Raw genomic sequence first — 26,704 nt, 5'->3', positions numbered from 1 at the left:
AGTTACAGGTATAAAAATCTTTTGGCAGTAAGATGAGAAATATGATTAAGACTACATATTATGAGAATGCTATTTGTTACAAACAAATAACAATAGATGTCACACTGAAATTCAAATAACTTGATACAAAATGCAATACCGGAGTTGCTCAAAAAGTTAAACATAGCATCACTGTATGTCCCAGCAATTCCACCCCTAAGTAATATACCCAAGAGAACTGAAAACCTATGTTCAGACAAAAACCTGTACATGAATTTCACAGCAGCATTATTCATAAAAGCCAAAAAATGGAAAACTACCCAAATGTCCATTAATTGATAAATGGATAATCAAATGTGGCATATACATACAATAGACTACCCCATAGAAAGGAATGAAGAACTGGGGCGCCCAGGTGGCTCAGTCAGTTGAGCGTCTGACTCTTGATTTCGGCTCAGGTCATGATCTCAAGGTTCGTGAGACTGAGTCCCAAGGCAGGTTCTGCACTGTCAGCTTGGGATTCTCTCTCTCCCTCTCTCTCTGCCCCTCCCCGGCTTGCCTTGTACACTCATACACTCACTCTCTCTCTCTCTCTCTCTCTCTCTCTCAAAATAAATAAACATAAAAAAAAAAAAAAAAGGAATGGCGTACTGACACACACCACAACATGGATACACCTTGAAAACATTATGCTAGGTGAAAGACAGATAGAAAAGGCCACATATTATATGGTTCCATTTATATGAAATGCCTCATTATAGGTAAATCTATGGAGACAGAAAGTAGAGTAGGGGTTGTCAGGGACTGAGGGAAGAAAGGAATGGGAAGTGGCTGCTAATGGGCACAGAGTTTCTTTTTGAGATGATGAAAATGTTCTGGAATTAGACAGTGATGGTTGCATAACACTGTGAATTTACTTAAAAAATTAAATTAAAAAAAATATATATATACTAAAAATGGTGGATTTTATGGTAGATGAATTATAACTCCATTTTTTTAAATGGAAGAAAAAAGATACAATCTCTACCCTCTAGGAGCTAACAATTTAACTGAAGGAGTCCAGACCAACATACAGGCATACTTCAGTGTTATGTGACAAGTAATGTTATACAAGATAGAGGAAGAAGGAAACAACACTTGGGTTAAAAATCTCAATGCTTATGTTAGAGCCATAGTTCCTAGTAATGATGACCTTTTCAGGCAGTACAGGGTAGTGATTAAGAGCATGGTCTCTTGAGTCTGGCAGATTTGGGTTCCAATCCAGGCTCATATTTACTATGTAAGACTGGTTAAGTTACCTTACTGGTAGGTGGAATAATGGTCTCCCAAGAGATCTACATTCTAATTCCTGGAACCTGGGAATGTACCTTATATGGGGGAAAAGGACTTTGTTGTTATGATTAGATTAAGGGTCTTCAGATACGGAGGTTACCCTGAATTATTCAGGTGGGCCCTGAATATAATTACATGTACCCATATAAGAGGGAGGCAGAAGTCCCCTAGACCCAGATAGCAGAGGAGAAGGCAACATGACCACAGAGGGAGTGATGTGGCCATAAGCCAAAGAATGCCAGCAGCCACCAGAAGCTGGAGAGGGCAAAGAACAGAGTCTCCCCTAAAGCCTCCAGAAGGAGCACAGCCCTGCTAATACCTTGATTTTGGCCCAGTGAAGCTGATTTCTGGCCTCCAGAACTATGGAGAATAAATTTGTGTTGTTTTAAGCCACCAAGTTTGTGGTAAGTTGTTACAGCAGCTACAGGAAACTAATAACTAACCTCTGATTCTAGTGTCTTCATCTATAAAACAAGGATAGATATATGACCTCACAGGAAAGATTGTGGTTAATGTAAAACTCATATGGTATTTACAAAGTGCACATCAAAGAGAAAGTTCTAGGTAAACGTTAGCTACTACGTTTCTGTATTATGCTGAAATCCTCTTTCACAGGGCACCTGCCCATGCCCAGACCCTGCTCCCCTCAGCAGGGAGAACAGTAAGAGCTGGCACTCAGGAGACTTGAGTTCCTCTCTTTAGTTGATTTCTAACTTAAATTTATCCAGCTCTCCTTGAGCCAGTTTCTCCATCAGTTAAATGACAGGATGAGACTAGAGCAGTGGCCCTCTAACTGGGGAGTCTGTTAAAACAGACTGCTGGTGGGACCCCTGGGTGGCTCAGTCGTTTAAGTGTCTGACTCTTGATTTCGGCTCAGGTCATGATCTCACAATTTGTGAGATTGAGCCCTGTGTCAGGCTCAACATGACAGCGCAGAGCCTGCTTGGAATTCTCTCTCTCCCTCTTTCTCTGCCCCTCCCCTGTGTGCGTGCTCTCTGTCTCTCTCAAAATAAACGTTTAAAAAAAACCCAAAAAACAGATTGCTGGGCCCTACCACCGGAGTTTCTGATTCAGCAGATCCAGGGTGGAGCCCTAAACTTGCATTTTTAACAAGTTCCTAAATGATGTTGAGACTGCTGGTCTGAGGACCACACTTTGAAACTCTCTGGACTAGCTTATTTCAGGTTCCTTTCCAGTTTCAATAGTCTAAGACATCCAATAGATGTAGCATTCAAACAATAAACACTGCTGTATCAGACTGAAATAGTTTTACAACTAAATTCTTTTCTGATGTTAAGAAAGTGGGGGATGGGAGAGTATGAAGTACGTGGTTAAAGACTAGTTTTAACTTTTGAACTAAACAGAATGAAAAATCTTAAGCAACAGTGGGAACAGGAAGAGGCTGTCCCCTTATCCAGCATGCTGGCCCCATTTTAATTTATTTTAATCCCACCTTTCTGCCTTTTCACCAGACCCCTCCCCCTCACGCCCTCCACGAGAAACACATCTAGGTGTCTCCTGAATTCATTTATTGGGTCGGCAGCACACAGTATAATACCGCCTTTGTTAGTCTCCTAGCCCAGCTTCTCCTAGCACAGTGTTCAGTCTCCGTGTTCCTCTACTCTTAAAAAAACACAACCAAGGAGTCTCTGAAAAATAATTGTAAAATCAACTAAGGCAAATTCAGACTATGTGGAGACGTTCAGACTCTAAATGCTGGAAAAAGAAACAAATTCAGAACATTGTTAGCATTCTCACCTGTCCTTTTTTCCCCTTAATCTCTGTTAGTCCTATTGAGAAGGAAACCTCTGCCGTATTGGATTAGAAAGTCTGAATAAAAGGGGCCTCAGCCCGGGGACTGTGCTGAAGAAATGGAATGCCTCGAGATTCGAGAAAAGCTGTCCTCTTGGCCTTTGGAAGTCCTTGGTAAGAAGACCAGGGAGAAGGAAACTGCCATGAAACTGATCCCCCCCCCCCCCCCCCCCCCGTGAGGGATCACAGTATAATAAAGTGGATACTGGACTGGGAACCAGCATCCCCTAGTTTGGGTACTCATTCTGCTATTTTCTAGCTGCATGACCTCGGGCAAATCAATTAACTTCTCTGGGACCGCATTTTCTCACCACATAAATTAAAACAGTGGGACCAGATCTATAGTCCTCACCCTGAGATGTACATCAGAAATTTTCTGGGGATATGTTTCAAAATTAACACATCTGAGCCCCTTCAGATTGAGAACCATTGAATGAGAGATATCTGAGGCACTCCATCTAACATCCTAAGGTTCATTTATCCCATAAAGTGAATTAGAAATATAAATGATGAGAGAGCCAAGGAACCCAGGAGGGAGGTCAGGGAGAGAAAAATGAAACTCTTTTCGGGGAGAGGGTGGTCAGAGAAATTGAATCCAGGTGTGATAAGAGACCATTCATTAAGTCAGTATTTGAAAGATAGTGCTGCCCAGTTACTAATAATAGAAGCAAGGACGTGTGTTCACTCAACAGGTATCTGAGGGGTGACTGTGTCAGGCACTCTGTGTAAGACACCAGGAATCCTAGGATCCTCATCCCATCTAATGGGCATGACTTACACAAACCCACAATTACAGTAGAGCATGGTAAGCCCTCTCTCAGAAGTTTGTGCAAAGTGCTACAGCAATAGAGAGAAGGGAGTGGCCAAATATACCAATTATTATGGTGGGGGAGGGAATGCTGGGAAAAGCTGCGTGTAAGAGGTACTATCCAGATGCATAGATGCATACTATAGCATCAGTGACAATCTGGCATGTATGTGTGCGTATAGACGCGCTTGAGCATGAACATTTGTGTATTAGAGGTTTGTTGGCAATCAGACTAAAGAGGTAGGCGGGGTCTAGAATATGAAGATTTCTTCCCCCCCGCCCCATTTTTCACTTTGAAAATCAAACTTAAAAAATGTAAGAGTAGTAAAACAAAAATCTGTATGATTTTTAGATTCACAATTGTTAATATTTTGTAATATTTGCTTCATGTCTCTCTCTGCGCACGCACACACACACACACCCTTTTTTCTTTTGCTAAACTATGTGAAAATATCAAAACATTTCAATCCTAAATACTGTATCTTCTAAGAACATTCTCCTATATAACTATGAAGAGTTCTACATACCATTGCTAAGATGTTTGAATTTTGTTCCTCAGATTTCTAGACAGAGGAGGGATCCAATCAGATGTAGAAATTGGAAAAACCTCTGGTGGTTTATGTGGTGACAGGGTTCACTAGAGTAGAGAAAGTCCAGGAACTAGTTAGGAGGCCGTGTGCAATAAAGGAGAGATGATGAGGGTGGATATAAGCAATGGAACAGAAGGGAGGATAAAATCCAAAGATACTTTTGGCAGAAAAGTGACAGGACAATTTGGGTACAGAGGATGAGGCAGGGGTTGAGGAAGACTAAGAATTCCAGCGGGTGGAGGGGGTGCTGGATTGATAGAGATGACAGCAGAAGCAAGACAAGAAACCTAGGAAGAACAGGTTCATGGAGCTATTTATCCCATCTCCTGAGGGAGATGTGTTTATTTATTTTTAATGTTTTGTTTTTCTTTTTGAGAGACAGAGAGAGAAGACCACGAGCAGGGGAGGGGCAGAGTGAGAGGGAGACACAGAATCTGAAGCAGGCTCCAGGCTCTGAGCAGTCAGCACAGAGCCCAATGCTGGGCTCGAACCCATGAACCGTGAGATCATGACCTGAATTAAAGTCAAATGCTTAACCGACTGAGCCACCCAGGAGCTCCCAGAGATTTATTTAGAAGAACCATTAACCCCTGAAAGGGAGATGTGGAAAATGGCGGGGTGCTCAGTACACACAGGTCTAAGCAGTATTAGAATCTATGGTACAAAAGATGTCAAAGGGAACTGGGCACTTAGAGAGACTGGAGGCAATAAATGAATGAATGAATGAATGAATATATATATACACACACATATATATATACATACATATATATATCATGTATATATATATCGTGTATATATATATACATGATATATATATGTATGTATATATATATATACACGATAGGTTGGAGAGGTAAACAGTTCTGAAATGATGAACTGAATTAGGAGTATGAAGAGTATTTAAGAAGTGTATCTTAGGTGTCCATGCACCAAGGCAGCCAGGGCTTTCAAAATGGTTCAAAATGGTTCACTGAATGGTTTCAAAAAGTTCACTGTCTTTCTCCTACAGAAATTCCATGAGGGAAACTGAAGATAACAAAAGGGATCATATTCACTTACCGATTTACTCAGTCAAGAAACATTTACTTAATGCCTACTGAGTATAAAGCTCCATTTTAGGTACCATAGGAATACAAAGATAAACAAATATGAATCAGACCTCAGTTAATTCACAATCTATAACTGGGATGTAAAAACAGCCATGAGAGAGATAAATGATCGTGTGCATAGATAGAATTAGATTCAATTTAATTCAATTCAGAAAGGTTTATAACTTCTTTTTCAGGGACAATCCCTGAAATAAAGTGAGTCCAATATGCAACCCAGAAGGACAGGCCAACCAAGCCATCAGACTAGCATTCCGAATGTGTGCTCCCAGGGATCTGATCAGTGACAAAACTGCCTAAAGCATGTACTCCAAGCGCTCTTGCTACTTCTTAAGACCTGAGGTTAGGAAACTTGTGTGAAGAATGCATCTACTAAAGATACATCTCAGTTGGACCCTGCTAAAGTTCATGAGCCAATCCCAAAATGAAATTGCTCTGCCTTCTAAGAATTTAGGCTTCTCTCACCTAATAAACAAATATCCACTCCAACAGCTTAGGACATTTAATTTTTTTTTTTTGAGAGAGAGAGAGTGCGTGCACATGAGTGTCCATGCACATGTGAGCGGGGAAGGGACAGAGGGAGAGAGAGAGAATACCAAGCAGGCTCCACACCCAGCGCAGAGCCTTATGGACTCTGGGATCATGATCTGAGCAGAAATCAAGAATCCAACACCTAAAAGACTAGCCACCCAGGTATCCCCCAGCTTAGGATATTTAAAAACAAAAACAAAAACTTCCCAAAAGAAGGACTGATTTCTGAGAACATGTCTTATTTAAAAAAAAATTTTAAAAGAGAGGTTAGGGGCGCCTGGGTGGCGCAGTCGGTTGAGCGTCCGACTTCAGCCAGGTCACGATCTCGCGGTACATGAGTTCGAGCCCCGCGTCAGGCTCTGGGCTGATGGCTCGGAGCCTGGAGCCTGTTTCGGATTCTGTGTCTCCCTCTCTCTCTGCCCCTCCCCCGTTCATGCTCTGTCTCTCTCTGTCGCAAAAATAAATTAAAAAAAAAAGAGAGAGGTTAGAAGCTTTTGCGCAGTGGCAGTATCATAGCCAATGAGGTTTATCCGAGGTGCGATTATTGCTAATTAAAAGAGAGGTTAGAGTGGGAGAGAACCAAAGCATAAGAGACTCTTAAAAACTGAGAACAAACTGAGGGCTGATGGAGGGTGGGAGGGAGGGGAGGGTGGGTGATGGGTATTGAAGAGGGCATCTTTTGGGATGAGCACTGGGTGTTGTATGGAAACGATTTTGACAATAAATTTCATATATTTAAATTAATTAATTAATTAAAAATAAATTTTTTTTATTTTTTATTAAAAAAAAAATTTTTTTAACGTTTATTTATTTTTGAGACAGGGAGAGACAGAGCATGAACGGGGGAGGGTCAGAGAGAGGGAGACACAGAATCCGAAACAGGCTCCAGGCTCTGAGCTGTCAGCACAGAGCCCGACGCGGGGCTCGAACTCACGGACCACGAAATCATGACCCGAGCGAAGTCGGCCGCCCAACCGACTGAGCCACCCAGGCGCCCCTACATTTTTTTTTTTTTTTTAATGTTCATTTATTTTTGAGAGAGAGAGACAGAGCACAAGCAGCGGAGGGGCAGAGACAGAGAGTGACACAGAATCCGATGCAGGCTCCAGGCTCTGAGCTGTCAGCACAGACGCAGAGCTCGAACTCACAAACTGTGAGATCATGTCCTGAGCCAAAGTCGGACGCTTCAACAACTGAGTCACCCAGGCGCCCCAAACATGTCTTATTTTAAAGGCCTCAAGCCCAAAGAATTGCTCTGTATTTACACTCCACTATTCATATCATTGGCAGCAAAACTATACCCTTAAAGTGGTCCTTGCCTTTTAAACAATACCTTTGGCAGCGAGTTTTAATTCTGACCTAGAGATGCAAAGGATAGCAAAATTTTTACCTCCTGGTAATAAAACAGAAGTTTGAAGATTTTTGTGGGGAGGTAAGAAGGAGAAGGGAATGGAATTACAGCAGCCTGGAAGAAAATTTCCAGAAAAACTAAAGTATGTGTAATTCTTATTTTTACCATCCTTTATAGATTTAAAATCTTTGTTAGTTTAAAAACATAAAATGCCTCATGTATAAATTGTTTTTTAAGTCAAATCTATTAGAAGATCAGAAAGCATGGAAAAAGAAAAAAAAAACTGAGGGTAAAGGAAACAATTTCTCATGTCTTTTTCTTCCAATATTTAAGACTAACAGAGCAAACACATATGTTCAAAATGAAAAAGGATACCTCTCCACCACACTTTTTCCAATACATCCAGTGGGCTTCCAGAATGGTCTTCTGTTATCAGTTATTTACTGGGCAAGCATTCAGCCAAGGGGCAATGACAAGCACTTTGGAGAATACAAAGGATACAACTGATGCAGCCCCCAGGCAATTCACCTGGATGATAGTCAATACACACTAGTAACAATGATACAAAATAGTAAGAGCCAGAAGAAGGGCACATATAAATTACTAAGGTACTTCCAGCTAGGGACAACTGGGATTGTCTTCTAGTATGGGGTGGAGGGATGTAAAGGAATTGGGGCTATGGTGTTTAGGCAACCTAGAGTGGTATCTCACGGGGAAAGACACAAGACAGGAAGATCAAGGCATTCAGCTTGGCTGGGGTGAAGAGTATGTGAAGCAAGGATGGAATGTGATGTTCATTGAGTGCTTCCTATGTGCCAGGCACATGTGCTAGAAGGTTTCACATATTTACAGTTCACAAAGAGCTAGAGGAAATGAGTTTGGAAAGGTAGTCTGGAGTATGATCACAGAGGACCTTGCAAAGCAAAATGCTGGTTCTAAAAAGCAAAGTAGAATTTTACAAAGGAGTCCAGTTCAGCCCACAGCTCCTCCACCTCTTTCTAGGCCCTTTGCACCACCCCATGAAGCAGCTCTGTTACAGAAGAGAACAGAAGACCTTGAGGTGATGAGAGGTTCATCCTTATTCTGGAAAGGTGCTAGCAAGAAATCATCTGAAGTCCAGAGGAGACACCTGGCATGCCAGGGACCACTGATAAGGATAAACTTGGAATTTCTTACCTACTCCTTCCCACCCGTCTTCCAAAGCTTGGAAAGCTTAAACCTGCCCATTGTAAGCCACAAGGTGGAGATGTCTGGCAGGGCAGAACTGAGAGGAAGTCGTTTAGCCAGCCTAAGGTTACCATTAACACTTTGAGCCACTGCCTTGAGCTAATTTTTATGTTTGTTTTTTAAGTTTGGTTGAAATGTCACAAATGGAAAAATTAACTAAAGCGCCCCGGTTAGCCACAAGACTGGACACACCTGGCTGCAAACCCAGCAAAAGAAACTTACTTCATTAGTAGGAGAGGCAGAAAGTGAAATTTACATCTGAAATGTGCCTGCACCAGGAGAAAGTGCTGAGGCCAAAGGCGCTGTCTGTTTTTACAGCTGCGTCAAGTCTTAGTTCTCTACTCTTACCAACACTCAGGAGTGAGGCAAGGGCCCAAGGAAAAATGGTCTCCAACCTCTTCAGCTGCAACTCAGCTCACAAAGGTTTTTAAGAACCAGTTAATGAAATAAAACAAGACCAGATGAGGTGATATAATGAACTTTATTTCCACAGCTAATTTATATGTTTAAATCCCAAATAATTTTTTTTTAGTTAGAACGCTCTAAATTATTGATGTGATTTTTGTAACCTCAAATTTAACACTTATATTTTATACCGACTTCACTAATGATATATGAGTCTGCCTTGTTTTTCACAATAGTTGGGCTCCTAAAAGCCGATAAAAAGCAAAAATGTTTTAAATGAAAATGTCCTCACCAAATGAGACTGCAATTCTAAGTTCAAGGGAGTTCTTGATTCAAATTTCTGATTCATCATTAATTGCAAATGGCTCCACTCAAAGTAATAGCCTCTAAGAATTCTTTGGCATGTAAAAAATCACCACTTCGTTGATCAGTCTTATGAATTCTACTTTTTATATGAGTTTTCTTAAAGATGTACACCTGGGATGGCAAATTACACAGAGAAAGATTTACAAATTACCACCTTCAAATCACAGATTTTCAAAGCACCCCAATAATCCACATTTTTTTAAAGGAAATTGAAGCACAGAGGAGGAAAGACTTGGCAGCCAGGGTCAGAACAAAGCCACACTGGCTCCCTACTACTTTCTCCAGCCACATGTCCCTAACTTTCCCACTTCTGTAGGCTGTACGCACACGGAAGTCTGGGACCCCCTCTATACATACAATCACACTCACAACAGAGAAGTAGTTAACAATTTTCTTGCCTGCATAAAGGGTGTCTGCCTGTTTATACCATGAGTTGGGTGGGGGAGGATCAAGTCAATTATAACAGAAAAGCAATAATAGTAATTTCCCAACTCTTCCAAACCTCTGTTATTTTTAAACCACCATTTTTTATTTATAGTCTTTGTAACTAAACTGGGGCTTGGCATTTCTCTTCATGCAGGTGAACTCACAAGTCTGTAACTTGTGAGAGTGTTATGGATCATCGAAAACTTGACTATTCAAAGTGTGGTTGCCCCATTCTCACCCTGCTCCACCTGTGGCACTGGCATCACTTGAAGCTCTCTAGAAATGTAGACTCTCTGTCTCTGGCTCCACCCCAACCTACAGAATCAGAATCTGTATTTTAACAAGATCCCCAGGTGGACTACAGGCACATAAAAAGTGAGACACTGATCTAACACTTCTCTGTAGGGCAACACCATATCTAGAACAATTCAGAAAGAAGAATGGTTGGATAAAATGGGAAGGGGGGTGCGGAGGAAAAACTAATTCCTGCAGGACTGCACTGATGTATATGTGGACTAGAAACAAATCAAGTATCATCTATCTGATAAGCTGGCTTTAAAATAGAATTCCAGAGGCTTAAGTTCAATTCATTCATTCAACAAGTATTTATTCATCTGATGTTTACTATGTAAGCAAAAAAGCATTAAGACAGGTCTCCTGCCTTCATTAAGCATGCAGTCAAGTAAAAGTGACATTATAAAGTAACACAGAAGAAGGTTCAAAGTGTTGGAGATTGTGATGGAGATATATATGGAGGTCCAAAGGAAATTCATGGTGCAAGGTTAATAACTAAGAGGTTTCTGTAGTTCAAGAGTCAGTACCTATGGTTCATGAAGCTATTCACGTTGTAGACAGCTGTGGCCCACATGGCTCCAGCAGTCCAATGTCCAGCAGGGTTTAGTCAATAGTGATAAGAAAAACAAGCTAACTAATAGAAGAGCTACTGTGTCACTGCACGTCAGACAGCCAAGGCTTTGGCTGGCCAGGGGTGTCACTGGTTACCATTAAGTGATCTGAAACTAGCAGCACCACCCATGTCCACTGTGTGCTGCCACAGCGTTGGACAGTAAGTACTTGAGGGCATGCAGAACGCCAAGCTGCACATATAGCTTAAAGGCTGACGAGCCATTCTGGGCAGCAAAGACAACAGAAAGTTTAATCACTTGAACAAGGAACCAAAGAACACAATTACAAAGGCAGTCAATCCACACTATCTCCAAAACAAATGATGATGATGATAGCAGCTAAAACTCTGACATATGCTATCATCTTAGAATGAACATAAATGCCAACATTCTATTGTCCCAGAGAAAGGCATGTAAATGTTATTGAAGACATCTAAAAACAAACCCATGTCCACTGTGCTTCCTATATATGCAGTTCCTCCAAAGACATGAGAATTTGGAAATACGCTCTCAATGGGCAACCATCATTTCCATGATTTAGTCTCAAAGACCACAATTTTACAAAGAGTAAGCACATGATACCATCAGACAATAACATACGAGTGTGTGAAAATAATTACAATAAATAAAACATGGGGGACAACCTCCCTATGCAACATAGGTTAACTCCTATGCAACATGGAAAAACCTCCAAGACATATTGTTGAGTGAAAAAACTAAGTACATATTTATTACACATTAGCACATAGAGGATGATATCATGTATAATAAAATATATAAACACAAAACCAATACTACATATTTTCTGTAAGAAGTTACACGGAAAAAAGCCTTAAAAGATATATACTAAAATGGATCAGTAACTACTTCTTGAAAGGAGATAACTGGCCAGGAATGAGATTGAAGAGTATGGAGATTTCAATCTCAGTTAAAATATTTTGAATTTTAAAAATAATTGTAAAGTAAAAACATATCTAATATATATTAAGTTAAAAAGCCAAGATGCAAAACTGTGTGTAGTAGAAGCCCATCTGTGTTGTGTTAAAAGAATATACATTTACACATTTGCATTTGTATAGAAAACAACCAGAAGGGGGCGCCTGGGTGGCTCGGTCGGTTAAGCGTCCGACTTCGGCTCAGGTCATGATCTCGCGGTCCGTGAGTTCGAGCCCCGCATCGGGCTCTGTGCTGACAGCTCAGAGCCTGGAGCCTGTTTCAGATTCTGTGTCTCCCTCTCTCTGACCCTCCCCCGTTCATGCTCTGTCTCTCTCTGTCTCAAAAATAAATAAACGTTAAAAAAAAAAAAAAAAAAACAACCAGAAGGATACACATCAACTATTAACAAAGGTTACTCTGGGGGAGCTTGCCTGGGTAAGAGACACTTGTTTCTACATTAAACGCTTGTTACTCTTTGATTTTTATTCTATGAATATGTATGAGTTTTATAATACATACATAAACTTTGTTTACTCCTCAGTCCATAGGGAGAACTTTGTAATGAAAAAAAAAAAAAAACCAAAAACAAAAACAAAAAATAAATTAACCCATTTCATGACCCCTTCTGATGGTTCTGCTTTAGATGGTCCCAACTGGGAGGCAATGAAATGGGAAAAAAACAAGGATTACAATCTATTAAAATATGGTCTAGACACAAAAACACATAATATACAAAGGAAAAGATTACTCTTTGTATAACCAACTGTATTCTAATGTTTTGGTGTCATGTTTCTATTATCATTACCTTCTATGTTATATATATGCTATATATTCTCCTTTCTCAGGTTAATTATTAAATGTACTAATGTACATTTTCAGCAGATATGATGCTGAATTAGTCTAGGTTAAGCGATCAAGGACTTGTTTTTCAGTTCCTGAGGACAGTGTAGGCCCAATGCCAGGGTATTTCCATCAAAACTAATTTAGAGGAGAACTGGTTCAAACACTGAATTGATGTCAAAGGCATAGTGTCCTAAAATTCAATTATTATCTGATTTCCTCCATTCAACAAACCCATCCCTTCCCTCCTACCACCATTATTTGGGCTTAACAATTTCATTTCCATGCACAGGATGTCCTCACATTGACAAAACATAATAATGTGTGCAAACACATAAAGTGTCCACGGCATGTCAGTCTCCACAGAAGCAGAAGCAACTCTAGCTGAATTACCACTTGACATTAGGCAGCATTACACAGAAATCTAAAAGCAAAGCCCTTCTAGCACAGATAAAACTTCAACTCAAGTCAGGCAATCCCTCATTGGAGTTGTCCAGGATCAGAATCTGATAGCATTTACTTACCCCCATGACTCTGCCACGCTGCTCAACATCCTCCCACATGAAATGAACTATGATACGACACATGTATTTCCCACTCCGGCCTTCCTGTTTCATTCGGACTAGACACATCCTGGATGGGAAAAAGACATAAAGAGTAACTGGTTGTTTGCATTTTTTATATCACACGTGTGTAATGGGTAATTTCAGCAAAGAACACACAGAATCAAAAAAACTGGAAATGATCTTATTAAAAAAAACAACACTTTTATTGAGGTATAACATAGATACTGTAAAGCACACAAATCTTAAGTATATAGCTTGATGGATGTTTACATGTTATATATAGCCATGTAAGCAACACCCAGATCAACAGAGAGATTATTTACAGTACCTCAGAAGGCACTCTCATACATGAAAAGGACACACATTTAATTGTTAGAAGATAAGCAAGTCAAAATCCGTCATTTTACTGAATGAAAACAGGAGTCCTAAAGATGGAAAGTAATTTGCCCAATACCATAGAGTAGTCTGTAAAGTTGGGTATAATGCTGTGCTGTCCAACACAGAAGCTACTAGCTACGTGTGGCTATTAGGCACTTTAAATGTGACCGGTTCCAACTAACATGTGGTATAAGTTTAAGATTTGAAGATCTAATTCAACAAAAAGACTACAAATATCTCAAATTTTTTTATACCGCTTACATGCTTACATATTATTTCAGATATAAGTAGAGTTAAATATAACTGAGTTAAATAAAACCTTCTATTAAAATTAATTTCAGAATATTTTCTTTTTACTTTTTAAAATGGAGCTACTAGAAGTGTTTAAATTAAATATATGACTTGTGTTGTTTGTCATACACAATACACACAAGGTGTGTGTCTAGGCATGACACCTACCTAGAACACAGATCACAGAAAGTATGATGATTTTACCTATGTAATTATCAAATCATTTCCCCCATGAGAATGTAAGTTCCACTGAAGGCAAAGATGAAGCCTGAATTTTTTTTAATTTTTAACCATTCTATATCCAGGGCTTAAGTATAGTAGGCACTTAGTAATTATTTGCTAAATAAGTAAGTGAATAAAACATCTCAGGGCAAAGTTTAGGGCTTCTCCTATACCACATTGCCTCTAATTAGCCCATAAAGCTTTCTTCTTAAGACCTTCCATAAGAATATAAGAATTATATTTTATTTTATTAATTAGTAAATATAATATTATACTTAATTATATATAAGAATATAAACAGGGTCATCAACTTTCTAAACTAGTCCCTAATCTCAATGAACATCCCTATTTCTATTACCTCTTATTTAAATTAAAAAAATTTTTTTTTTAATCTTTATTTTTGAGGGAGAGAGAGAGATAGTGCGAGCAAGGGAAGGGCAGAGAGAGAGGGAGACACAGAATCTGAAGCAGGCTCCAGGCTCTGAGCCATCAGCACAGAGCCCAATGCAGGGCACGAACCCACGAACCGTGAGATCATGACCTGAGCCGAAGTCAGACACTAAACCAACTGAACCACCTGGGCGCCCCATATTATCTCTTATTTAAATTTTTAAGCAGCTACAACTGGGCTACTCACCAAAAGATAATTCCTGCTATAGTTATGGAATAGTCATTCTAAACTGACAATTAATCCTGCCCGTTAAAATCTACTAGCAATCGTATGGTACAATGGAATGATTCCAGCCTGGCCTGTGTCAACATCTCTGTTAACAACTAAAGATGTAGAAAAGAAAACATACTTACCAAATTTGCAGATGACAAGGGGCTGGGCAGGAAGACAAATATGCTGGATGACCCTACCATGAACCAAAAATACTCCAAGAGACCGTTTCAATGGGCTGAATCTAACAGAATGAATTTGAACAGGGATAAACCTAAGGTCCTGCCCTTGGGTCTAAACGAACTGTAGGTACAAGATAGGTGAGTCATGCCCACTTACATGTGAAAAAGCCTTATAGGCTTAAGTTGACAACTGACTTCAAAGGATGTCAAGGTAATGATGAGGTTACCCCCCAAATAAATGTGATTTTAGATACAATAATGGAAATACAGTATCTTCGATGTGCAAAGTGACATTTTTGTTCCATTCAGCACAGGTCAGACTCTGCTTGAAATACTGTCCATAGTTTTGAATATCATCTTATATATACATATCTATTTTTTAATATTTACTTATTTTGGGTGGGAGAGTGCAAGCAGGTAGGGGCAGAGAGAGGGGAACAGAGGATCTGAAGCAGGCTCTGCACTGATAGGCTGACAGCAGTGAGCCTGATGTGGGGCTTGAACCCATGAACTGCGAGATCATGACCTGAGCCAAAGTTGGACGCTCTACTGACTGAGCTACCTAGGTGCCCCTGAATATTATATTTTAAGAGACAAAAGGAAGAGATGAAAGATCAGAAGATCTATAACCTGGAGAAAAACAGGTGAGTTGCCTTAAATATTGTAGGAAAGCAATTAGACTATTTGTCCAAGAGTTAAGAGTCAGAATCAATGGGTAAGCCACAGGGGAAGAAAGAATCACTCAACACTGAACACTGAAAACAATAACTTTCTAGCAGAAGTTTCTGAAGATTTGAATGATGGAATGAATAAGCCCAAGACACAGAATGTGCCTACTTCTGAAGAGTGAACAAATGCTTTGTGAGAACTCAGCTATCTGACAAGTTCACTACATGATCTTTAATATCCCTTCCAACCAGGAGATTGGCTTATGCTGTGATTTTAAATTTGTAACCTCTGAACCCAGTTAGTGCCTAAGAAATAATACTTTATAACAATAAAAACAGGTCATGGAAAAAGACTTGGCTTCTTCACATGATACAGAATGTATTCCAAAGCAGCAACAAACCAGGGAAAGTTCAATAGTCCTTTTCCATAAAATTTTCTTAATCAAATCACTCATGTCAGCCTCTCACCTGAAAAGACACTGTGTGTTTTGATGCTTAAGTGTCGTCAGAGGCTAATTCATCAACAGCAATAGTGAGGTAATGGAATTCTTCATTTATTTGAAAATTCTGTAGTTTGTTAATACACCTGCCTTCTGAGGTTTAAAAGGCACAGATTTTCTCAGACCATAAAGTATACATTATGCTATGTTCACAAGTGTAGCTACCATCTGTCACTATCCAACCCTATTACGATACCATTTTGACTATTTCTCTATGATGTATCCTTTATCTCCATGATTTATTCATTCCATAAACTGGAAACTCCCTCAGCCATTTTGCCCATCCCCCAACCTCTCTCCCCTCTGGCAACCATCAGTTTGTTCGGTGTACTTATGAAGCTATTTCTGCTTTTTATTTGTTTATTCATTTGGTTTTTTTAGATATTCCATACATAAGTGAAGTCATACGGTGTTTGTATTTTTCTGACTTATTTCACTTAGCATATACCCTCTAGGTCCATCCTTGTTGTGAAAACTGGCAAGATCTCATCCTTTTTATGGCTGAGTAATATTCCATTGCGCATATATATATATATATATATATATATATATATATATACATACACACACACACACCACATCTTCTTTATCCATTCATCTACGAATGGACACTTCAGCTGCTTCCATATATTGGCTATTGTAGATAATACTGCAATAAACACAGAGGTGCATATATATTTTCAAATTTGTGTTTTCATTTTTTGGGTAAATACCCAGTAGTGGAATTCCTGGACCATATGGGATTTCTGTTTTCAATTTTTTGAGGAACCTCCATACTGTTTTCCACAGTGGCTATACCAATTTACATTCCTGCCAACAGTACATGAGCGTTCCTTTTTCTCCACAGCCTCGCCAACACTTGTTATTTCTTGTCTTTTTGATGCTAGCCATTCTCACAGCTGTAAAGTGTTATCTCACTGTAGTTTTGATTTGCACTGCCCTGACGATGAGTGAGGCTGAACATCTCTCTATGTGTCTGTTGGCCATCTACATGTCTTTTTTGGCAAAATGTCTATTTGGGTCCTCTGCCCATTTTTAATTGGATTATTTATTTGTGGTGGAATGCTGGGTCATAGAAGTTCTTTATAGACTTTGGACATTAACCTCTTATCATATAGATCATTTGTCAATATCTTCTCCCTCCCATTCAGTAGGTTGCCTTTTTATTTTGTTAATGGTTTCCTTCACTATGCAAAAGATTTTTCTTTTGGTGTAGTCCAAGGCTGGTCTTCCTACTGTCCCGACTTTTTAAATGAGGAAACTGAGTCTTTGAGAAGTAACTTGTCCAGAGTTACAAACCACTAGATTTATAGGTGAGATCTGAACCCTGATAATCTTGTCCCAGAGTTGTACTGTTTTTCTGCTGCCTCTAATGACTAGTACATATCTTAGAATCCATTTACTCTCTTTTTCTTTCATTTAATCTTCACAAGGGCAGTAATAGTTTCAAAACTAGCATCACATTAGAAATAGCCTATCAGGGGCGCCTGGGTGGCTCAGTCGGTTGGGCGGCCGACTTCGGCTCAGGTCATGATCTCGCGGTCCGTGAGTTCGAGCCCCGCGTCGGGCTCTGTGCTGACAGCTCAGAGCCTGGAGCCTGTTTCGGATTCTGTGTCTCCCTCTTTCTGACCCTCCCCCATTCATGCTCTCTCTCTCTATCTCAAAAATAAATAAACGTTAAAAAAAAAAAAAAAAAAAAGAAAGAAATAGCCTATCAGAAGAGGAAGACTGGCTAACTTGAGGCAAGAATACCTACAACAACAAAAAGTAACTATTGGCAGCCTAACAGGAAAGAAAGAAACTAAAAATATATTGAAAACAAACACACACACACACACAAACAATAGCACAGCAACTGAGGTTCAACAACCCAGCGCAACTCAAAGACAGTCTGGCAAATTACAGTTAAGCATTACCAGGACCCCCCCACATCATCCAGAAAAGGTTAAAGTACACTGGCAGATGAAAAGACAATGAATGAAGCAAATCCAAAATGGTAAACAAACACGAAAAAGACATGATGACCCTGGTGCCCACCACAAAACAAAGCCAGCACCCGTCACAGGCTCTGACTGTACAACAGTTAAGTCTGAGTCACTAAGGAAACTACATTCCACAACAACTGAGAACACTAGGTTTAAGTAACAGAACAGGACAGCTCTATTTCAATTTCCATCTTGGATACATTCCTCATAATAAATGTTTAAATTAAATGTTGAGAAGCCAAATTACATTTTACTACTGATTCAACTTCATAATTTCAGAGTTCTGTTCTAGGGAAAGTGGAGAAGAAAGTGGGGCGGGGGGGGGGGGGGAAACACCTCCCTGCTAAATAAAACATAATAAAAATTGCTCTTAAGAATGCAAAATAAACTTTAAAAAGAGATAACCTTCTGCTCAAACCTAAAACTCCTCAAAAAAGAAATTATTTTTAGGGGCAGCTGGGTGGCTGAGTTGGTTAAGCATCCAACTTCAGCTCAGGTCATGATCTCATGGCTCGTGGGTTAGAGTCCAGAGCCTCCTTCAGATTCTGTCTCTGTCTCTCTCTGCCCCTCCCCAGCTCACGAGTGCGTGCGTGCATTCTCTCTCTCTCTCTGAAATATAAATAAACATTAAAAAAATTAAAGAATAGATTTTTTTTATTTTTACCTTTTATAAACTTTTTTTTTTTTATGTTTCTGAAAAAGAAAGAGCTCACACACACAGGGGAGGGGGAGAGAGAGAGGGCGGGGACAGAGGATCCAAAGCAGGCTCTGCGCTGACAGCAGAGAAACCAATGTGGGGCTCAAACTCATGTACCCATGAGATCATGAGCTGAGCCAAAGTCAGATGCTTAACCAATTCTACCACCCAGGTGACCAAAAATAGATTACTTTTAAAAATCTTTTTACAAAGAGAGACTCTACTAATAAAAACATTCCTGTTATTAAATAAATAATATAATCATTTATTTAACAAGTATCTACTAAGTACCTACCCTGAGTGTGGACTTAGTCTGTATATAAACTACTCTCTGTTTAGGAGCAATTCCAGTTACCCCTCCCAAGTTTGATGATTCTCTTAAACCCACAACTTATTATTGAGGTTTTGAGCTTCACAGTACATCCTTGTCGCTCAGTGATCCCAGTGGCTCATAAATAATACTGATATCTTTTACACATAAGGAAAGCAAATAACTCCGCTAGCAAAGTAAAGAAAAAAAGGAGTGGTCAAGCCCTAGTCCTGACTCCCAACTATCACTGAAAGGTAAGCACAGCGACAGGGGAAAAGGGAAAAAGACTCACTCACTAGGAGTTTCAAAAGACAAAGGGCTAAGATAAAAATTTTACCGTAAGGCAAATAATAATAATGATTACTGTCACTGATGGCGCCCTCTAATATCAGACTTGTCACTCAAAAATGCATTTGCATTCACTCTTTAAACCTAGTTTAACTGTTCTCATTTCACAAAAAAGAACACTCATGCTCTGAGGAAAGCAGAGAAGGAAGTAAAAAGGCTTCTTCCTTGGGGTGCCTGGGTGGTTCAGTCAGTTAAGTGTTCGACTTCGGCTCAGGTCATGATCTCATGGTTTGTGGGTTCAAGCCCCACATCGGGGTCTGTGCTGACAGCTCAGAGCCTGGAGCCTGCTCCGGATTGTGTCCCCCTCTCTCTCTACTCCTCTCCTACTCCTTTTCTCTCCCTCTCTCTAAAGTGAATAAACACCAAAAAACATTTTTTAAATAAAATTTTTTTAAAAAGGCTTCTACCTCTAGACTTATAAAATGTTTCAGTGTTTCCCTATCTTAAAATAAAAAATTTTTAGAAAGTTTCCCTTCCATCCTGTTTCTCCCTTTAGTGATCACCTTTCTTAATCACTTGGAAAGTCTTAAAATGTATTTTATAATTACTTAAGTAACTTAAAAGAGCAGAGCTAGAATGAAGCCTGAACTTCTGCTTTCCCCTAAGCCACAGTGTCTCCCAGGTCAGTGTCCCTATCAGCTATTTCCCCCATTCTGTGACAGCACAGTTCCAAGAGCCTCTCCCTGCTAGATCACACAAGGAAGAAGACAGCGACACTGCCTGCAGAGTTCCAAGGAACAACAGTCCTAGCCATGCTTTCCTCCTCTCTACCTAAATCTGGGAGGGAAGAATTCTTGTTATTCTTGACGCTGACCTCCTGCCATGTATTGGCAGCTCCGAGTATCCTGTACCACTCGCTCTGTTTGGGCCTTCTGACAATACCAGTTGTGTTTTGGCCTTCTTTCTCCCTCATGGTAGTTTATAAGCTGCTCAGAGTGGATCTGACTTGGAATTCAATGAAGACTGGTGGGCATTCAAGACAGGTCTGTCACTCTGGCTGCTAATGAAGGAATCCCAAAGGGGACTTTCACATAGCTTGTTTCCCTTATTCTGCCATCAGCCGAGGCCAAGGCAGCAGAGCCTACATGCCCACACTCAAGCCTCAGCAGTGTGCTAATGAATGAGTTTATTTATTTGTGAGCTGGCATGCTTACCCTTTCCTGGGGCTGTGTACATGGCTATCTCCACCTGGTTTCCTAAACTCCCTCCCGATGAAGCCTAACCTTTATGTGGGGAGCATGGGGGCCACAGGACCGTCTGTGGGCAAACAGACAAGTGGGGTGAGGCACTTCCTGAAGCCATCTCACCTGACAGTGAGCCTCCTCCAAGAACTACACCCGGCCTGTGGCCTGCCTGTCGGACCCAAGAGACCAAGCTCCTGGGTAGCAGGTACCAGTGCTTTTAGTTTATGCGGTGTTGACAAAATGATGCTGCATAGGCCTCTGGTTTGGGCAAAAACTACTTGTGTGTTTGAACAGAATGACTGGCTGGGGGAGGGAGAGAAAGGATGTGCACATGGCCAGGGCTCACCATATATAGCAGATCTGAAGTTGCTGGAATCCAGCATGAGCTTGAAAGCCCTACAGCTGCATCAAAACTGCTGTGGCGATTTTGAAGAGCCCTCTTGCAAAGGCTGGGAGTGTCTGCCAAGGCAGTTCTCTGGCTGGACTGAGACTGGGACCAGTCTGTTTTCCAACCCTTTCCCACCTGCACAATTTATTTCCTTGTCTTCTTTGTCAGAGGCTTCTTCCCCCAGACTTATAAAAATGTTCCAGTATTTCCCCATCTTAAAATTAAAAAATAAAAACAGGGACACCTACGTGGCTCAGTCAGTTGAGCGTCCAACTCTTGATTTCAGCTCAGGTCATGATCTCACAGTTGAGGGATCGAGCCCCAAGTTGGGCTCCTCGCTGGGCATGGAGTCTGCTTAAAATTCTCTCTCTCTTTCTCTCTCTCTCCCTGCTCCACCATTATCCTTCCCCCACTTATGCTCTCTCTCTCTCTCAAACAAAATAAAAGTAAAAAACAAATAACAAAATGTTTCCCTTCTGTCCTGTTTCTGATTATCAATCAGTGATTATCAATCTTAATCACTTGGAGTATCTTAAAAAGTAGCTCACAATTACTTCTTAATCTCCTAATAACTCCTTAAGATCCCATGTCCTCTGGTTCTAGACCCCAGGAGGCCAATGCAACTGCTTGTCTTGACAATCCCCAGGCAGTCCTCCTTCCCCTGTGTTCCCATAAGATCTGTGGGTCTGCTATACACAGAGCTTATCACCCTGAACTGTTCTCAGGTCTACTTTACTTGTGGCCTCTCCCAGGACAAAGACAGGGAGTACCAAGAAACAATTTCATATCATTGGCGATCAGTGCCATGCTGTTCATATTCATGGGAAGAAACCCCCATCTCCATGACCACCAAAGGGGAACACTCAAGCAGGAAGCCAAGTATTGAATGGAGAAGGAGCAGTTAGCTTCAGATTTGGATCTCAGGTCCTCCATTACAGATGAAGAGGCCTCTGAACAAATTCCTTAAAATTGCCAAAATCGTCTCCCCATTGTAATCATGAGAGGGTTGAACTGGATCTGTGGTTTTTAAACTGTGGTCTGAGTTTCCACAGAGCTACATAAGAGTCCCTTACCAGTGCATACATTGTGAAGACCTAAATGAACAGATCATTCTCACTTCCTCAACCCAAACAGCAATTCTTTATCTATGCATATATGGTGACTGGGTATAAAATTTCATATTTAAAAAGGGCCCAGCTGGTAAAAGGATTGAACCACTAGATCTCTTCACTTGCAATGCTTTTCATGCACCTTTTGACTTGCTAACTTCTACTCATCAGTTTAGACGTCATTTCTTCAGTGAAGCCCTCCCTGAATGCCCCATCCCCCCATCTAAATTATGTACCCCTCTTCTCCCTGCCATTTCCTCTCATCATGCTATTTCAGCTGTATTCTATTAATGATTTAATATCTCTCTCCCACACTCTGGCCCTGTGAGGACAGGTTCAATTGGAGAACAGATGTAATAATTTTATGGATTTAAGATGTTTTTAATGTTTATTTATTTATTTTGAGAGAGAAAGTGCAAGCTTGTGTGACGGAGGAAGGACAGAGAGGGAGAGAGAATCCCAAGCAGGCTCCACATTGTCAGTGCAGAGCCCAATTCAGGACTTGAACTCATGAACCATGGGATCATGACCTGAGATTAAATCTAGAGTTGGACGCTTAACCAACTGAGCCACCCAGGCAGCATCCCCCTCCTCCCTTTATAAAGTATTCTCTACACCCTATGGAGGACTAGAACCCACAACCCTGAGATCAAGAGTTGCATGCTCCAGAGACTGAGCCAGCCAGGTGCCCCTAAAATTTTATGGATTTATGTTTAATAATGAGCTGGTACTGGGGCGCCAGTCAGTTAAGCATCAAACTCTTGATTTCGGCTCAGGTCATGATCTCAAGATTCGTGAATTCAAGACAGTTTGGAGCCTGCTTGGAATTCTCTCTCTCCCTGTCTTTCTGCCCCTGTCCCACTTGCTCACTCTCTCTCTAAATAAACTTTAAAAAAAAGAATAAGCAGGTACTTTAAATAATAAATAGTATTAATAAATATTAAATAGTATTAGTATCAATCAGCAATTCTTTAATTACTTTGGTAGTTTTAATTACCAATGAGGAAAGCAACTTAACACTGTTGAGTTAGCCAGATCCACACTTAGAATTTTCTCTCCACCATGTACTAACTAGTTCTTTGGACAAGTTCTTTGACTTCTCTAAACCTCTGATCCCTCATATATAAAACCTCTGATCCCTCATATAAAACAAGAATAAAGTAGTTGTAACAATGAGTGAGATAATACATGTAAATAAATAAAAGATAACATTTTTGTAAAGGGCTTGGTAATTATATTTATGACACACCTGACTTTAAAATAATTTTTTTAAGATTTTTTAAAAAATGTTTATCTATATATGAGAGAGACAGACAGACAGACAGTGTGTGAGCAGAGGGGCGGGTAGAGAGAGACAGAGACAGAATCTGAAGCAGGCTCCAGGCTCTGAGCTGACAGCACAGAGCCCGATGAGGGGCCCGAACTCACAAGCCGTGAGATCATGACCTGAGCTGAAGTTGGATGCTTAACTGATGAGCTACCCAGTCGCCCCTAAAATAATTTTTAAAAATCCAAACTGCAGGACGCCTGGGTGGCTCAGTCGGTTAATTGTCTGACTTCAGCTCAGGTCATGATCTCATGGTTTGTGAGTTTGAGCCCACATCGGGCTCTGTGCTGACACCCTGGAGCCTGGAGCCTGCTTTGGACTCTCCCTCTCTCTGCCCCTCGCCCACTCACACTCTCTCTCTTAAAAATAAACATTAAAAAATTTTTTTAATTTAAAAAATAAAAAATTAAAATTAAAATACAAACTGCATTTTACTCCCTCCCCATTCCATCTCCATCATAGGCATACTCTAATTTTATTTATCCCATTCCATCTTCTAAAATTAGCTTCTGCATTTAGAAGGTACTAGCGTTCCATGACAAATTTTGAGAGGAGTCTCTACAAATCTATTAACACTTGTAATGCCAACATAAATTCCAGCTACATACATGTAACAACCCAGAGAAACTTAAGCAGGAGCAGAGCTTCGCCACTCTCACCCAACCAAAAGACAGTGCCAGGACCCTTCCAAATGCTGTGCGAGTCAAGTTAGATCTGAGAACATCAATTACTTGATGAACACTTATTGATACAAATTAAGAGTAATACACAGAACTGTGAGAAGTAATATCTCATTTTCATATCTTTCCAAAAAGATAAAAATAATTCTTGCTTTCAATAAAGTCACCATCCACAAAGAAGACTGATACGATAAAACATAAAAATGTTACGTGATGAGTGCTATGATAGAGGTCCCTAAAATACTAAGTAAACACAGAAGAGGAACTAACTCTTGCTTTCAAAGGAAAGGGAAGGTTTCAAACAGAAATGATACCTGAGTTAGATACTGAATGAAAAAACAGGAGTTTTGTCAGGTAAAGAGGAGAGAGAAGGGCTTTCTGGACAGAAGAAAACTTGGTATTTCTATTATATAATATTGTTTTATCTTGCAGAGGAGGGAGTGGTGGTGATAGCAGTACCTAGAATAGTACCATATGAGAGTAGCAGGGGTGGCATATTTGGTGGAATCTGAATGCCATGCTAAGAAATATACTTTGTCCTGAGAATAATGGAGAACATTAGGGAGAGTGTGTGTGTGGGCACGTGCATGCATGCTGATTTAATTTGTATTGAGAAGATCAATGGCATGTGAAGATGGAAGTTGGAGGCCAAAGACCAGTTTTCAAGTACTGTTTCTTATAATCTAGTAAAATCAATTTAACAGGTGACATGTTAAATTTTTTCTTTAAAATGAATTCAAATGGAATAGAAAATATCAGAGATTATCTGACATTTTAAGGACAAGTTTTACAAAACCGTAGTATCAGAGACATGTGTGTTCTGGGTTGCAAAGTAAAATTCATTTGTTACTGTGGGTCATGGGCAAAAAAGTTTGAAGGGGTGACTGGTGACTGACCAGATGAGGGGGGTAAGGGAAGAGTCAGGGAGGTCTCCCCAGTTTCTGGTGTGGACACCTGAATGGATTGCAGTGCCACTGCCCAAGACAGTAAACAGAGGAGGAGGCCTGCTTTTATCAAGTACACATTTGGATGCAGGAAAGCCTAGACAGCAACCTCTCTCAACAATTTTTCAGCAGCCACATTCAATACTAACCTTGTTCAGCAAAGACAAAGGACACACAGTCATTGCAGCTGCTACAAGTTCACGTGAATACACAACTGATAAGGCCCCTCTAGAAACTGGACATACACAGAAAAACTTGGGAACTAGAGAAGGCAGATAGGATAAGGGAATCATCAACACCTCCTCCAGGGGAACTAAAAGGATGTGAGAAATCCTGTCCCTATTCTAAAGGCCAACAGGGAGCCATCACCCTTGGGAACCCAAGCAAGCTTTCTGAAAAGTCCACTGCCAGGGTATTCTGTTTAGTAGGGGTTTTTTTCCCCCCTTTGGGGGATGGGGCAGATTCTTTCTACTTTTATGACTGCTTTCTAAGCCTCCCAACCTCTCCCTCATACTACCACCTTCAGGAGGTATTTCAACCCTATACATCTCTAGGAAGTCCACTGGGCCCTGTAATACTGGACTTGGCTATCCTTCAGTTACCCTCTTGGAGCTTCAGGCTAAGAGAACAGGGCTGGAAGAACATAGCTTCTCCACAGACTTGGGTGGAATGATTACTCCTCCTAATACCCCTATCCCTTAGAAGAGAAAGTCTCCCCAATTCTTCTTGGAGGATAACAGCACAAGTGGGCCCCAAAACAGCACAAGTTTTACAAAACTGTAGTTCAGGCAGGAAGTACAGTTGCCTATAATGGATGACGGTGAAAGAAGTGCCGTGCCCAAGGCACAAGCAGATACTCTGGAAGTACAAGTAAGTATAACTAAATCCAAATTTGGTGGTGGTTGTGGCGTGGGGGGCAGTATTGGATAAAGAGTGCTCTGTGGCAGAGATGACACTGAGATGTACCATGAAAGGTGAGGAGAATTTCTATCAGAGAAAACATGGGCATTTTAGGTTTAGGGAATATCAGGAACAACACCCAGGACATATGAGTAAAGACATGGGAGTATTTGAGGACAGCCAGTTGTCTGAAGTGTCTGGGGCAGGTTTGTAGAGGAATTCAGTGGGAAAGGTTGCCATAAAGTATACTTCCTGCCTGTTATCTGCTAGACAATGCACATCATGTCATACCCATCTCTCCAAAGCCCCACAGTCCTTAACACACAGTAGGTCCCCAATAAAAGTTTGTTGATTCAAACTGGAAAGCTACTGATTCATTCCACTGAAGACTGCAGATCGTGAGAACTAAAGAGAAAGGGTGGAGGTGAGACCAAATGTAGATTTGAAGCAGACAGCTTCCCTCCCGCTACTTAACTGGTAATAGTAGTACTCCCCATTCCTCTGAGAAATGAAACCAACCTCAGCAAGGAAGACACAGCAAGCATGTCTGGAAACGGTGGCTATCTTGAGAGAACTGTAAGTAGTTTCAAGGTTCTCCTGGCTACTATTAGGGATTGACCTTGGGATGTGGTCATAGGGATTATATATTTGATTTTGCCATCCACTCCCTCTAACACTCTGATACCTCTAGTTATACAGGCAATAAAGAGCCTTTCATACAAGCTCTGAATATTATCTTTGAGCTCC

General features: G+C 40.5%; 1 protein-coding gene across 3 annotated transcripts in view; it reads right to left on the bottom strand.

The window, feature by feature from the left end:
* Window positions 1-26,704, bottom strand: part of LOC102965832 (ubiquinol-cytochrome-c reductase complex assembly factor 1) — a 102,707-nt gene that overhangs the window by 31,856 nt on the left and 44,147 nt on the right. For all 3 annotated transcript variants that reach the window (XM_042980534.1, XM_042980533.1, XM_042980532.1), the window contains one exon: window positions 13,142-13,250. In XM_042980534.1, coding sequence (XP_042836468.1) covers window positions 13,142-13,250 — 109 coding nt within the window. The remainder of the gene's footprint in view (window positions 1-13,141; window positions 13,251-26,704) is intronic.

Source organism: Panthera tigris, chromosome A3 (genome assembly GCF_018350195.1).
Source record: "Panthera tigris isolate Pti1 chromosome A3, P.tigris_Pti1_mat1.1, whole genome shotgun sequence".
In the NCBI taxonomy this organism is placed as follows: domain Eukaryota; kingdom Metazoa; phylum Chordata; class Mammalia; order Carnivora; family Felidae; genus Panthera; species Panthera tigris.
The sequence above is the reverse complement of the archived record's forward strand: the minus strand, read 5'-3'. Positions and strand labels throughout refer to the sequence as shown.